This window comes from Doryrhamphus excisus, chromosome 10 (assembly GCF_030265055.1).
Source record: "Doryrhamphus excisus isolate RoL2022-K1 chromosome 10, RoL_Dexc_1.0, whole genome shotgun sequence".
Classification (NCBI taxonomy): Eukaryota; Metazoa; Chordata; class Actinopteri; order Syngnathiformes; family Syngnathidae; genus Doryrhamphus; species Doryrhamphus excisus.
In genome coordinates, this window is record NC_080475.1 from 18,158,221 (window position 1) to 18,172,507 (window position 14,287).

Below are 14,287 nucleotides of genomic sequence, written 5' to 3' on the forward strand. Positions count from 1 at the left end.
GTGGCTGCATGTTGACGCCCACATGGTGTGACTCAAGATGGATGACTTTTGAAACGTGACGTCACAACTACTTAGTCCACAGAGGTTTTGGCAACTGTCTCCTGTTTCCTGGATGGTCCAAACAGGATATCAACGCAATACAGGATATGTGCTTGTTTTGAGACAGAGTATTGTCTGTCTCTTGACTCTCTCTTAGCTTGGCCATCATTTATTTATCCCCGTACTCATGAGTCATTCAAGAGGGGCCCCTTCATGTTAGAAGAAGCTTTGTATGAAGCACACTGATAGCATAAATTGTTGTACATTCACAGCAAGTACTGTAACATAACAGTATCATTAACGAAATCAATTAACAGTTATTCCATTTAGAAAGTTGACTCACTCTGTCACTCATCTCATCTCCGCTTCCGCAGCTTCCCATTTAGCTGTTCGGCGATTTAATTTGGAAAAAAAACATTTAATGATTGTGAAAATGTGATGTTTAGTAAGTTGACCAACCTGGCAACCGACCTCCTCCTATGATGACGTCACCGATTGATTTTGGTGAGGCTGTTAACAAAATGGCGCCTCTTGCTGGCTGAAAAGTGAACTGTCACAACACAAAACAATAAATGGAAATCGGAGAGTCTGTCCCCTCATGGCAATTTACTACATTTTGAAATTTGTAAAATCAGGTCTGGTAAAGGAAGTATTGAAGGAACTTTATTTAATGTATTTGGATTACTTCATTTTAGTTGATACCAGGTCATAAAATTCATGTGATGCATATTTGTCAGTGCAACATAAATAAAACAATTGATTTAATAATATTAATAAATATGTTATCATATCAATGTATTTAATTTCATAAAATTTATATATATACTGTATATATATTTGTAATCAATAAATCAAATGGATTTCACTTTGAGCTACAGTGATATAGCCGGGCGTATGGACTGTTCCCAACCCACTATCAGAAACCTGCTTGAACGCCACAACATGTCAGGCTCTGTTGACGGTAGTGAGACGGTGGTGAGTGACAACTCACGGTGTTGCAACACCTGTGGGACTGGTTTCGCTGTGGCAGTCTACAGCACAGGAAACACCCAGCAGGAACAACACCCGGATCTACAGCACAGGAAACACCCAGCAGGAACAACACCCGGATCTACAGCACAGGAAACACCCAACAGGAACAACACCCGGATCAGCAGCCTGGTATTGACTTTGCGTTTGGCAGCTGCCATTTTCTTTTGTTAAGTTTTTGTGTTTTGAAACTATTTTTGTTTCTGCTAGTCCTAAACAAATGATTCATATTAGGGATGAGCCAGTACACCATTATCTGTATTTGTATCTGTATCTGTACCTGTACCTGTACCTGTACCTGTACCTGTACCTGTACCTGTACCTGTACCTGTACCTGTACCTGTACCTGTATCTGTTCACCCTACTAAATGAGCTGTATCCTTATCCGTAATCGGGGTGGGCGGGAGTGAGTGTGACTTAACCGGAAATGGGTGGGGCTTAAATCAGTACATCACTTTAAATCTGAAACTGACATGGATTGATCAGAAGTTGCTATATGTATTGTTTATTATTCAGCTACATGTGTACTGTGAATGTGTGTAAGTGATCATTGGGACTATTCTATAGTTATTTTTAATGAGCTGTGTGAAGTTGGTGATTCACGCAAACATGACAATAAACGCAAACATCTGTCAGCCTTGCTGTATTTTTCCCAAAAGCATCGAGTTCAGTACTTCAAGCAGTTTTCCAAATGACTTTATATCAGCAGCCAAACCACCGTCAGCAGAGAGAGAGAGAAACCCTCAGTGACTGATGCACGATCGTGCCCGCTGTCTTGAAAATAATGTACCGTTTACATTATGAAACAAGTTGAAGATTGCAAGGTGCATACTGCAATGTACTGAGGGGAGTGTAATATTTTAGCTCGCTTATGTCAGGAATACATGCAGCATGCTTGATGCCGCCCTTGTAATACTGTGCAAGTGTACCTAATGTTGTGGCCAGTCAATACAGGTTACCGTTACCACTGTCTGTGTACTCATTCATTCATTCATTTTCTACCGCTTTTTGCTTTTTGTGGGAGGAAAACGGAGTACCCGGAGAAAACCCACGCATGCACGGGGAGAACATGCAAACTCCACACAGAGATGGCCGAGGGCGGGGACCGAACCCTGGTCTCCTAGCTGTGAGGTCTGCGCACTAACCACCAGACCGCCGTGCCGCCTGTCTGTGTAATGCTAACTGAAAATTAACAAAATTATTGTACTGTAGCTAACACGCCTGAAAAAAGACAAAAATAAAAAAAAGGCGCTCATGCTATCCCTGATGCATAAGTGACATCAGTCACACAAGCCTGCAGACAAGCCCGCGTACGTTCCGAAACAAGCTTACCTTTAGACACAAGTAACTTTAGATACAAACAAAACTGGAGGAGAGCTGAAGAAAACTAATAAAGTGGAGGCAGTGTGACCAACGCAACACTTGCCGATTGAACCGCGTACGTGAACGAGACACTCTCTCCTCCTCGGGAGAGGCGGTCGCTGTGTGCAACTGACCAATCACAGAGCGTGAAGAGTGAATACATAATGAGCATTTTCTTTAAACACGAATACAGATAATGATGAAATGTACTGGTTTCATACTCATATCTAGCAAAAATGTATTATCCGTAAAAGATACTATCCGTCTCAACCCGACAAATGATGGCCTTCGATGACCTGCTGCTGCCTACAAACTACCTCACGATTCATCATCCGTGCAATCGTGAATGCAGAGAAACGCTACTTCTGTGCAATATTTTTGTGTGATTTAATGTTTATAGTATGTTTCATTGTCCTCTTTTTACCACCCTAGTGGACCTTGCGGTATTACACACAAACACCAACAACGGAGATTTGGATTATTTTAGACACAAACATATTTAAAAAATAGTGGGCTTTTTTTTTTTTTTTTTTTTTTACAACTGAATTATTTACATCAAACATGAATTATTACTACTTTTAACTTTAACTTATTTATTATTATTTTAAACAGTTTTGAATCATGTTATGTAACTTATTGTATCCTTTTTATGTACCTCACACTAACTGCATTTATCTGCAATCTCCACAAATGCAATGTTAATGCTCACAAAGGGAAAATTATTGTTCGAACGGTTTATTGTATTGAACGATTCGATTGTTGCACCCCGAAGATATGTTTGTGTTCTACTGAATGAATGAATCTGACTGCCAAGATGGAAGATGGCAACTCTAAAAAATCCTCCAAAATAGACTTTCCGACAAAGCAGAAGATGAATTTTAGAAAAAAAAGGAACACAGCTTTTCCTGGAGGATAGGGCACATGACAAATGGGTTGAGTTTTAAGGAAATTAGGACATGGTCGCATCCATGGTCTGACAATACATTGGATGAATATTCACTCATATTAGAAGATCAGATAGTGGACCTGTTGCAGACGTGTCACTGCAATGACAGTCATGAACCCCCAACCCCCCACACTCCCAAAGTGTTTTAAATGCTGTTTTACTAAGAACCTGCATACAAATGTGGTGGAAAATGCACCCAAATGTGACATGTAGTTAAAAAATTCCCTAAAACCAAAATTTTCTTTAATTTAAAATCCCTCCTCATAGCTGCAGGTCACATTAGATGTAAGATAGGACAACTTGTTTTTACTGCTGTCATGTGAAAATGGTCCCCAACGGTGTGTATGGCCTAATGCACAGCAAACAAACCATAGAATCTCACATGAAATAAACATTGTGTGTGATACAAAAACACTTCCCATATTCTGTGCCAATTCTCCAGTGTGATCTAGTCAATGAGAATTAGCAGGAATTCCTGTCACTTGATGTTTATCATAAAGTGCTCTGTGACCATTGCCATTTGCTGGACAGAAATTCATTATTCATGCACGAGCAATTACAAATTCGGAACTGCTTTGCCTCTTGGAACTGGAGACTGATTTATTTTGGAAAAGGAGAAGCAGCAGAAGAAAGAAGTGGGTGTCTCAAGTTACTCTCACAGGGAGGCAGCTAGATTGCAGGCTTCTGATTGGCGTGACATTCAAATTAGAACCACATGCATTCTTTGTAAGGGTCTATTTTGCTTTTATTAAAGGGGACGTATTGTGCTTTTTCCACTTTTCTGACCTATAAATGCAGTTAGAATGTTACATTCTGGTGTTTAACCATGCCAAAGTTTCAGATAATGAGGTTTGCGTATTTGGAAGTGAGCCCTGAAAGAAGTTTGGGGTGGCTCAAAACGCTCGGTTTTAGAAGGTGTGGTAAAACTGCCCCTTTGTGATGTCACAGAGGGGTGGATGTCCTTAAATGGTTCATAATTAGGAAGCACTTTTGGCGTGTGACCAATCACAGCAGAGTGGGCTAGGGGGCGGCCGTGGGTAGAATAAATTAAAATAGACCGTTTTGGCTGGAAGCACAAAACCAAAGAAATACAGCTGGAATAGGTGCAGATTCTGGAAAATATAAAAATGTTTTCTGTGTGGGTTATCTGTGTAGCTGCTCTATAGGAGTCTACAACTCAATACAAAGGGTGGAAGAATTAGCATAATAGGTCCCCTTTAATGTTTTGTAAAACACAGTCATAATGTAGAAGTGGATCAACAGAAAACAGGAGATCATAAATCTATGTAAGGGAAAATGAAAAAAAAAAGATAATTTCTTTGACCTTTTATTTCATGGGGCAGAGAGCAATATAAAGGCTTGTCAGCTCTTAAGGCAAAAATATTGTGGACTTCTACAGAAAAAGTGAGCTCATAATCACTTTAAAATTAGGCTGTCATTTGCAGCAAACCAGAAGTTCAACCAATTTGATTGCTTATGACGGCAGTCATCTCTCAGTAGCACAGTGGTTGTTCCATTGTTTATTATTCTATACATTCATCTCTTCGACTCTTCTGGGCGTGTGGGCACCTTCCGATGAAAAAAGCAAGTCTTGGTCCATAAAAATAAGGGCCTTGCAACCACATAACATCAAGGCAATTTATGTGAGCAGGCAAAGAGATGCTGCATATGCTGTCTAAAAGTCGGTGCGGTCCAAAAATATCGTTTCATGGGCTTTTGAACGTTTTGCTTGGAATGACATGAACGTCCAGTAAAAAGACAGGATTCTCCTTGAACCACGAGAAGTCACGATTGGGCACTCAACTCTGAGGATGGATATAAAACATGCTTTGCAGCAAACAGAAAACCATGTTGTGTCAGATAATACAAATACAGTGAAAAGTTACAGTATGTCTCATTGAGAGGAACGGTTCAGCATCGTGTCACACATTCATACACACGAAACTCACATACGCTGATACAAAATGTCCCAAAAAACAGTTGAGAACTTTCATCCGTGATACAAATATGACTGCTTCTCCTTTGCTTTACGTCGTCTTGCTCTGACGTGAACCAAATCAACGGAACTTCTTGGTGACCCACCAGCAGCCTCACTACCGCGGCTTCCGCAAAGATAATTCAATGAGTATACTTGGGACAGTTGTTCTTTGGTCATGTTCATCCTCCATTTGTGTCCTTGCATAAACTCCACTTCCTTTATATAGCTTATCCATCTGCACAAAAATAAATAATGACCTCGAGAAGAAACACTTGTACTATTGCTCATAAACACAAGCATACTCCCATCCTAAGGCAACCTAGGATCCTAAGGCTTTGTGGTCGCTTGTGCAAAAACAGCCTTCAAACACCTTTATGTGTGGCAAATGTCCTCAGTGTCCACAGTTTGCACTGTGCGTCGGTACGGAGTGGGTCAAGCCCGCGGGGGTGCAGTGGTTCCACGTGGTTGGTTAACGACTGTGGGGGCCACTGGTGAGGAAGTAAGTGGTCATTTCACCCTTCCCCTTCACCTTGACCAATCCTCTACAGTCCATCTGGTAGCCATTGTTAGCCAGCACGTGGTACAAGTCTGTGGTCACCTAAGAAAGGATATGGACATCAGATACCCGCACGACAGAAGGTTTCTCAGTGAGCAAACATTGGGATGTCTCTGGAGTGTCTGCTCAACCCTCAATTTCTAAATTATACAGTTCAGATTAAGTACAGTTTAAGTAAAATAAGTATTTGCTGCTTGTTTCTCTCAGCAAGCCGTTCAGGTTTGGACTGAATTGGGATGTAGCAATTTACATAAGATGGCCCTCAGACTACTATGACGAAATGAGTATCAATTACGGATAATGCATTTTTGCCACATACGAGTATGAAATGAGTACATTTCATTATGATCCGTATTCAGAGCATGTGTGAGCCATACACAATATGTTGCAGTATGCACCTTGCACTCTTAAATGTTTCATAACTAGCTTCATTGAGTGGCCAATGAAGCTAACATGCAAGTTTTTGCAGATGGTTGGTGAAAAACACGAGGACGAGGCGGCTATCTAGAACACACAGAAAATGGAAAGACACGTGTATTCTTGTGTCACATAAGGACTGTGTTTGATGGGTAAAATCCCCCCAAATTCCCCCCCAAAAGTGCAGTTATCTTTTAAAGGTTGTCTGCTATCACCCAATGATTTGTAGGAACACAAATCGTACATCAGGTGGCAGCATTGGTCTAAATGTAAGCCCAAATTCAAAGAATTGGCTTAGCCTTCCTTGTGGCAGGGGAATTCAAATTTAGACTTGAGCCTCTCCAGAGAAACATGAAATAACCCTTTCAGCAAAAGAACATCACATCCTGTGCTAACAGGGATTCTTCCTCCAGGGAAAGTCAGAGGAGCAGATGTGTGAATCTGGAACCTTCCATTTTAGGGACTATCTTGTCTCCATGTACCACTTGGTCATGGTCTCATTTGATTTGAACATGAATTAGGTTACAATGGAATACATCACATAAATCAATTCACAGTTCCAAATGTCCAAAAGGAGTCGGAAAAAGCAAATCTTATTGAATCCTACCCCCCATCTGTTACTGATATATTTGTTCATTTCCTGTCTTCTTGGTATGTTTTTTTTATTTTAACACATACAAAAGTGTAAGGTAATGTAAAGAAATAGTGAACAAATAGCTGTCTCCTTGTAGTGACTCCTTATTTCTAAAATCACAAATACTTCAACTTGCTGATATAGTTCATCTTCAAACAGCTAAAATAATGCATAAGGCTAAAAACAACCAATTAGCTAAAAATGTGATCCAATACTCTACAAGAGAGGAGAAATATGATCTCAGGGAAGAAGTACATTTGAAACACTTCTATGCTAGGACTACGTTAAAAAGCCATAGCATTTCAGTATGTGGAATCAAACTATGAAATGGATTGAGTAAGGACCTCAAACAATGCACAACGATGAGCCAATTCAAGAAACAATACAAGCAGTTGATGTTTGCTAAATACAAGGATGAAGAGTCTTGAACCAGTCATGATGTGCTATATATATCACTATATTGACACTTACTATGGTACCCATTATGTCATTGGATGGTCATATCACCTCCTACTTCGGTACGAGGTACATTATTAAAAAAAAACAACAAAAAAAACCTTAAACTGTATTATGGAAAGCAGGAAGTGAACAAATGTAACAGTTACTGATTGTAAAAGTACCAGATGGAGGGGTAGGATTTAATAAGCTTTGCTTCTTCCTACTCCTTTTGGACATGTGGAACTGTGAACTGATTATGGGATGCACTCAATTGGGATCTGATGCATGTTCAAATGAAATAAAACCATTACCATTACATAATGGATTACAACCATAATGAAGAAAGATCATGAATATAACCATCAAAATGTATATTCATTCATTCATTTTCTACCGCTTATCCCCACGAGGGTCGTGGCCGTGCTGGAGCCTATCCCAGCTGTCTTTGGGCGAGAGGCGGGGTACACCCCGGACTGGTGGCCAGCCAATCACAGGGCACATATAGACAAACAACCATTCCCACCCACATTCATACCTATGGACAATTTGGAGTGGCCAATTAACCTGGGAAACCGGAGTCCCAGGAGAAAACCCACGCATGCATGGGGAGAACATGCAAACTCCACACAGAGATGCCTGAGGGTGGACTCGAACTTGGGTCTCCTAGCTTTGTGGCCTGGAATAGTTGCAGATTTTGAAAGATCACGAACATTTTCTTTGTGGGTTATTGGATGTAGTTGCTCTATAGGAGTCCACAACCCAATACAAAAGGTTGAAAAATGAGCATAATAGGTCCCCTTTAAAATTCAATGATATATAAATATATTATAAAGATATTATATTTGTCAAAAACTGCTACCAACACACACCATTTAAACAATGACTCCTCTGACAATGAGTAATGTGTGTGTTACCTGTATGTAGTCTGGTACCCCTGTGCTGTCCATTCGACTGGCCACATTGACTGTATTCCCCCAGATATCATACTGGGGCTTCCTGGCCCCAATCACTCCGGCCACCACTGGTCCCATGTTCAGCCCTGAGCTCAGCACAAACAATTTGTCAGAACAGCATCGAAAACGCTCCGACTGGGAAAACAAGATTCCCCAAAGAAATGCCAAAGCAAATCTGTAGTATCAACATGGAGCAATATCTGACATCCACCAGCCTTACCTATCTTCATCTGGAAGTTGTTGAACGAGTGCTCATTGATGTACTTCATCTGCTCCCGAAGCCTCATGGCATAATCTGCCAGGGCCAGGATGTGTGAGCGACCCTCTCTATCGTAGGTGGAGACGTTGAGGCCAGAGGCAGCCATGTAGGTGGAACCAATGGTTTTGATTTTTTCCAGCTGACGGAATCTTTCCTCACTGATGATCTAGAAAACATGGGGAAGAAGAAAGATGAAGATATCACAAGGACACTCAACAAGTGTTGATGTGTACTGTATGAAGTAATATCAAAACTTCTCCTAGTTTTACATATTGCTTCCTGTCACGACAAAACAGTGCGGGGACAGAGGTAGACAATACAAAAAGAGACAAGACAACAAGAACAATTGCAATGCAACCCCCAGACCGCCAAGAGTCGTACAGCCCCGAGATAGCACCGAAATAGCCCGGAGATAGCACTGAAAAAGCCCTAAGATAGCACCGAAATAGCTCGGAGATAGCACCAAAAAAAAACCTACAATAGCACCAAAATAACCCAGCGATAGCACCAAAAAATCCCTGAAATAGTACCGAAATAGCATGGAGATAGCACCAAAAAAAAAACTGCGATAGCACCGAAATAACCCGGCGATAGCACAGAAAAAGCCCTGAGATAGCCCCGATATAGACCAAGATACCACCAAAAAAGCCCTGAGATAGCCCTAAGATAGCACAGAGATAGCACCAAAATAGCACAGAGATAGCCCGGAGATAGCCCCAAGACAGCACCGAGACAGCACCAAGATAGCCCGGAGATAGCACCAAAATAGCACGGATATAGCCAGGAGATAGCACCGAAATAGCCCCGAGATAGACCCAAGATACCACCAAAAAAGCCCTGAGATAGCCCCTAGATAGCACCGAGATAGCACCAAGATAGCCCCGATATCGCCCCGAGATAGCACCGAAATAGCACAGAGATAGCACCGAGGTAGCACCAAGATAGCACCGAAATAGCACAGAGATCGCCCGGAGATAGCACCGAAATAGTACAGAAATAGCCCCCAAATAGCCCCGAGACAGCCCTGAGATAGCCCCAAAATAGCCCAGAGATAGCCCCGAAATAGCACCGAAAAATCCCAGAGGTTGCCCGGAGATAGCCCGGAGATAGCACAGAGATAGCACCGAAATAGCACAGAGATAGCCCGGACATAGCCTGGACATAGCAATGAAATAGCACCGAAATAGCCCCAAGATAGCACCGAAAAAGCCCAGAGGTTGCCCCGAGATAGCACCAAAATAGCCCAAAATAGTCCCTTCAGAACAGCCCATGGAGCCACACCGCCATGACAGAGCGTGAAGAGTGAATGACGAAATGTATCCGTAATGGATACTCTTTTTTAAGGAGTATCCAGCTCATCCCTAGTTCATGGCTCATTTTAGACACATTTTTGACTTTCTCAGTTTTTCTCAGATGTTTAGTTTTGGCTCTATCTTTGTCAGAAGATGGCGTGTGCCGACATCCAGTCCTGTTTCTCAGGAAGGAGAGATGCTGCCAGGTCAATGATGGAGGAGTGTGTGCAAGCTCTGCCTTCTTGGCTCTGTCACTCGTCAGGGTTTGGGTTGCATTGTAGAGGGGTTTATGCAGCTTTCAGACCTGCACAGCACAGCAATTCAGAGGTGGACCCTGCTTGCCTGCGTGGCGGCAACTAATGCACACTACTACTTGCTAAATGGCAACAATGATCTCTTCTATGTATGAGGTGTGTTATGAAGCAAGTTGATGATTAGCCCTTAACCCTTTATCTTAAGGCGTGGTTCCTTAAGGCATGGTTCCAATAATGCATTGTGCACCACCACTTTTATATTTGTGTCATAGTGTCATCATTCATAGTAGTGATGCCATAGTTCTCAATTTGATTGGCTTCTGGGTGCCCTGTTCTTGTGAGGCAGCTTTTCTTCAAGTGCAAAATCTTGTCACATTTTAACCTCACAAGATCTCGTAACACCCCAAAATTTTCCCCCTTGGTGTTGAAAAACACCTTTGAGAGACCCTCTCTCATGTTAACATCATGTCCTCTGACGTCACAAATGTGTCTTCTGGATGAAGGATAAAATATCCCACAAACACACCGCAACATCTTGTATAAGATAATTGGTCAGGTGTCCCTAAACTTTTTTAGCTTATCGACTTCTCACCTCATCAAAATCGGCGATGATCTCATTGAGCAGCCTGAGACACTCCACTCCCTCGTTGTTGGCCTCCAGCTCCACGTAAAACTCAGAGAAGTTGCAGATGGAGGCAAACATGACGGCGACACATTCGCACGACTGGTAGTAAAGCTCGTCATTTCGGCGCTCTCGTGCAAGAAAGTGAGCAGCGACATCTTTGGGCAGGATGTTATGGAGTAGGCGGCGGTTGTAAGCCTGCAGTTCCTCCATCTCCTCCTTCTCATCTGTAGCCTGGGTGGGGGGGGTTACATATACTAGTGTTCCTTTTGGCCTCATCCCTCCCTGTGTGTCCCTTACCTGCAGCTTCCAGAGGAAGTCCAGACGTGCAGTGGACTCCACCTGCTGGCCGTGCAAGTACAGAGCCAGAACAAACACAGTCAGGATAATAGGGGTCATGACCTTCAGGGGTACTTTGGTCACACTCTCCAGGCTGTGGAAAGGAGAGTTGCTCAGTCAATAGCATGAGTCAAGAGAGTCATGAAAAACAAACAAAGTGAAAGCGACTTACCACTGTTCCACAGTCGCATTGAAACCAAGCCTGTAAAATATACATGGAAAAGTCCAAGTCAATAACACTCGGCAACACAAACGGTACAAGAATAGTATGTTGAATAGGATCATTAATTAAATTAAAGGGAAATTACAACATTCTCAAAGAAATAGAAGATGTTATCTACTGTTGTCTACTTAGAAGTAATAGTAGTAAAGAACTAATCAGTAGCACAGTATTTGGTACAGTCCAGGCTGCAACTAACCAACCTGACCATGCTCTAATCTTACCTGCTACTAATCGTTTTTGTAATATTGTACCACTTGCGAGGCAGTGATCGCGTCAGTAGCTCTTTCTTTAGCAGGAGCCAATCATATAAGGGAACAATGTAAATCCATCAAAATCACAGGAGGTCATTACTAATTAACAGTCTGACTCACAGTGTCATCCTACAAAGAAGGCTAAACTCATCACACGGTAACTTAACACTAAAAAGGTAGCAGGAAAATATGCAAGACAAGTACCAATATGAGTTTAACATAACAAACAACAGCTATTGCATTACTCCCAGCAGAGGCCAATTGTTCATGTCGGACTATAGGATGATTTTTACAGGCTAACAACTGCTACTACTTATCATTTATGTTGTCGTGTAGTTAAGTAAAGACAATGAGCGAGTACACCACTATCTGCATCTGCATCTCTATCTGTATCTGTACCTGTATTTGAAAAAAAAAAATACCCTCAGTGACTGATGCACGATCGTGCCTGCTGTCTTGAAAATAATCCACCGTTTACGTTATGAAAGTTGAAGATTGCAAATTGACTGAAATTGATATGGATTGATCTGAAGTTGCTATATTTATTATTATTCTGCTATATCTACTGTGTACTGTGTATGTGTGTAAGTGATCTGTAAGACTTTATTATTGAATTATGTTTTTAATTATCTGTGTGAAGTTGGTGATTCATGCAAACATGCAATGATAGAAAACAGGGAATTAATCTGTCAGCCTTGTTCTCTGTATTTTTATAAAAAATACAGCGTTCAGTACACAAAATGTCGACAAAAAGTGCACAAATAGTAAGCAAAAATATTCACAAAATATGTACAAAAATATTTACAAACACTACCTTCTATTAGTGTACTATCACAGCGTCAACCTGCTTTGCTGCCAACCCTCCAACCTACTCCCACCCTTTCTTTTATGTATGTATATACTCGAGGTGTCACAAGATCAAAACGTTTTGATCAAAAAGATTTGGTGTTCAGAAAATCCATACATAAATAAAAAATAGTCGAAAAAAAAAACAACCTCCAAAGCGAGAGTCAACACTCTCAGAGACGTCTCCATAATGGTGTGTGTTCACAAAGAGAGAGAGACCTGCATTGTTTTGTGACTCGTTAAATAAAATAGTGTGTTTTCCAGTCATATTTATCATTGCACTTATCTTAAAATTAATGTTAAAATCTCGTCTTGTCTCATTCTTATGGACCAAGTCTCGTGCATCTCATCTGGTCATTGGGTGTCCTATGACTGGACTCGTACTATATACCCTTTCATGAAAGGACTCGTATATACCCTTTCAAAGAAGGTGATGCCATGGCAACCACAGGCAGTACTAATCGAAGGTGACTTACAGCGTGTTAGCTTTGACCAGCAGGTCTGCGTTGTCAAACAGGACCACGTGAGGCCACTCCACCAGCACGAGAAAGGTCAACTGGATGAGTAACATCAGCGCCAACTTCCCTATGCTGCTGATGTGGAGGAACACTGAGCAGGCCAGCAGGGTCAGTAGGACACTGTAGCTGAAATACTGCAGGGGAGGAAGGAGGAAGGACCAGTCAACATCAGAGGAGAACACATGATGGGCAAACAAGAAGCTGTACTTTTAGGATAAAAAGCTCCAGAACTGACCTCCGGGAAATGGCAGGGTGTGACCTGCCCGGAACACAGAGTCCATCCATCCTTTGCCGTCTTGGTCAGGTTGTGCAGCAAACATAGTGTCACTGACGTGTTCATCTCATTGGCCACACAGTCCTTCAGTTGACCTTTGCTGCAGGTAAACTAGGAGGAACATCATTTACTGTCAGCGAGCCACGCTACTCAAAGTGTGATATGATCTATACCAGACACAATGATATACTGGAATACAGCTGTTAACATCAAGTCGCTAGGCAACCAACAGAAAAACACAAAATGTAGGAAGCCTTAATCAGTGAGCTCTAAGAGGCTTTTGTTACTTTTTTGTACTTTGAACAAAAGCAAATACACTCCAAAAACAAGATACAAATTTGAAGATGGTCAATATGGACAGACTGTATCCACTGTATATTAATAGTCCCGTCACATCTGATGTCACATAAAGGACGTTTGCCACGCATAATGGCAACTGAGACACTTTAAAAATTTTAAAAAATACAATAAAATTACATTAAAAAATAAAAAAATATATATATATGTTTCACCCCCTTGTCCTTGCGTAGAGCTAGCCCCAATCTTTATTCTTAACGTGATCTGAAAAGATGGCATACATGCAAGGAGGATGAGGAGGAGATTACAAGAATACCGTCAAAGGTTCTCCTAATTGTAGGCATGTTGTGCCGCACCCACGCCTCCATCCCTCCCACCGGCCCAAGTGGCAAAGAGGGAGTAGAGAAGGCGTGAAAGGGTTCAACACAGCTGAGTGTAATCCTAACCAATCAAATTAACACCTCTCATTGCCTTTAAATGTGCAGGGCCCACTGGACTGCACATCAGAGGCCACGTAGACCACCTCGTGGGACACATGTCATCTGTTCCTCACGGTTACATTAAACACAGCAGCAGGCTAATCCAGGCATTGTGCTTGTGATCCACCAGCATTCCTGCTCTGTCATCGCCAATTAGGAGAACCTTTGACGGTATTCTTGTATTAACAGACTGAATGCAATCAATTTTATGTTTTACTCCAATCAAATTGTCCTTAAAGGTGGACTGGGTACTTCCAGAAGATGGTGCCATAATGTCTTTC

The 14,287-nt window shown here is 41.7% G+C and overlaps 1 protein-coding gene across 2 annotated transcripts in view; it reads right to left on the reverse strand.

Moving 5' to 3' along the window:
- Nucleotides 1-3,701: 3,701 nt before the first annotated feature.
- The window catches only part of LOC131136433 (adenylate cyclase type 6-like), a 48,483-nt gene continuing 37,897 nt past the window's right edge, over nucleotides 3,702-14,287 (reverse strand). Inside the window, exons 16-23 of one of the 2 annotated variants that reach the window (XM_058083235.1) lie at nucleotides 13,192-13,341; nucleotides 12,915-13,090; nucleotides 11,291-11,320; nucleotides 11,080-11,212; nucleotides 10,750-11,013; nucleotides 8,573-8,777; nucleotides 8,314-8,438; nucleotides 3,702-5,952 (exon numbers count right to left, since the gene is read on the reverse strand). In XM_058083235.1, coding sequence (XP_057939218.1) covers nucleotides 5,824-5,952; nucleotides 8,314-8,438; nucleotides 8,573-8,777; nucleotides 10,750-11,013; nucleotides 11,080-11,212; nucleotides 11,291-11,320; nucleotides 12,915-13,090; nucleotides 13,192-13,341 — 1,212 coding nt within the window. In that variant the 3' untranslated portion in view covers nucleotides 3,702-5,823. Of the gene's footprint in view, nucleotides 5,953-8,313; nucleotides 8,439-8,572; nucleotides 8,778-10,067; nucleotides 10,208-10,749; nucleotides 11,014-11,079; nucleotides 11,213-11,290; nucleotides 11,321-12,914; nucleotides 13,091-13,191; nucleotides 13,342-14,287 lie in introns of those variants that run through there. The other variant, XM_058083236.1, reaches the window with a different exon arrangement.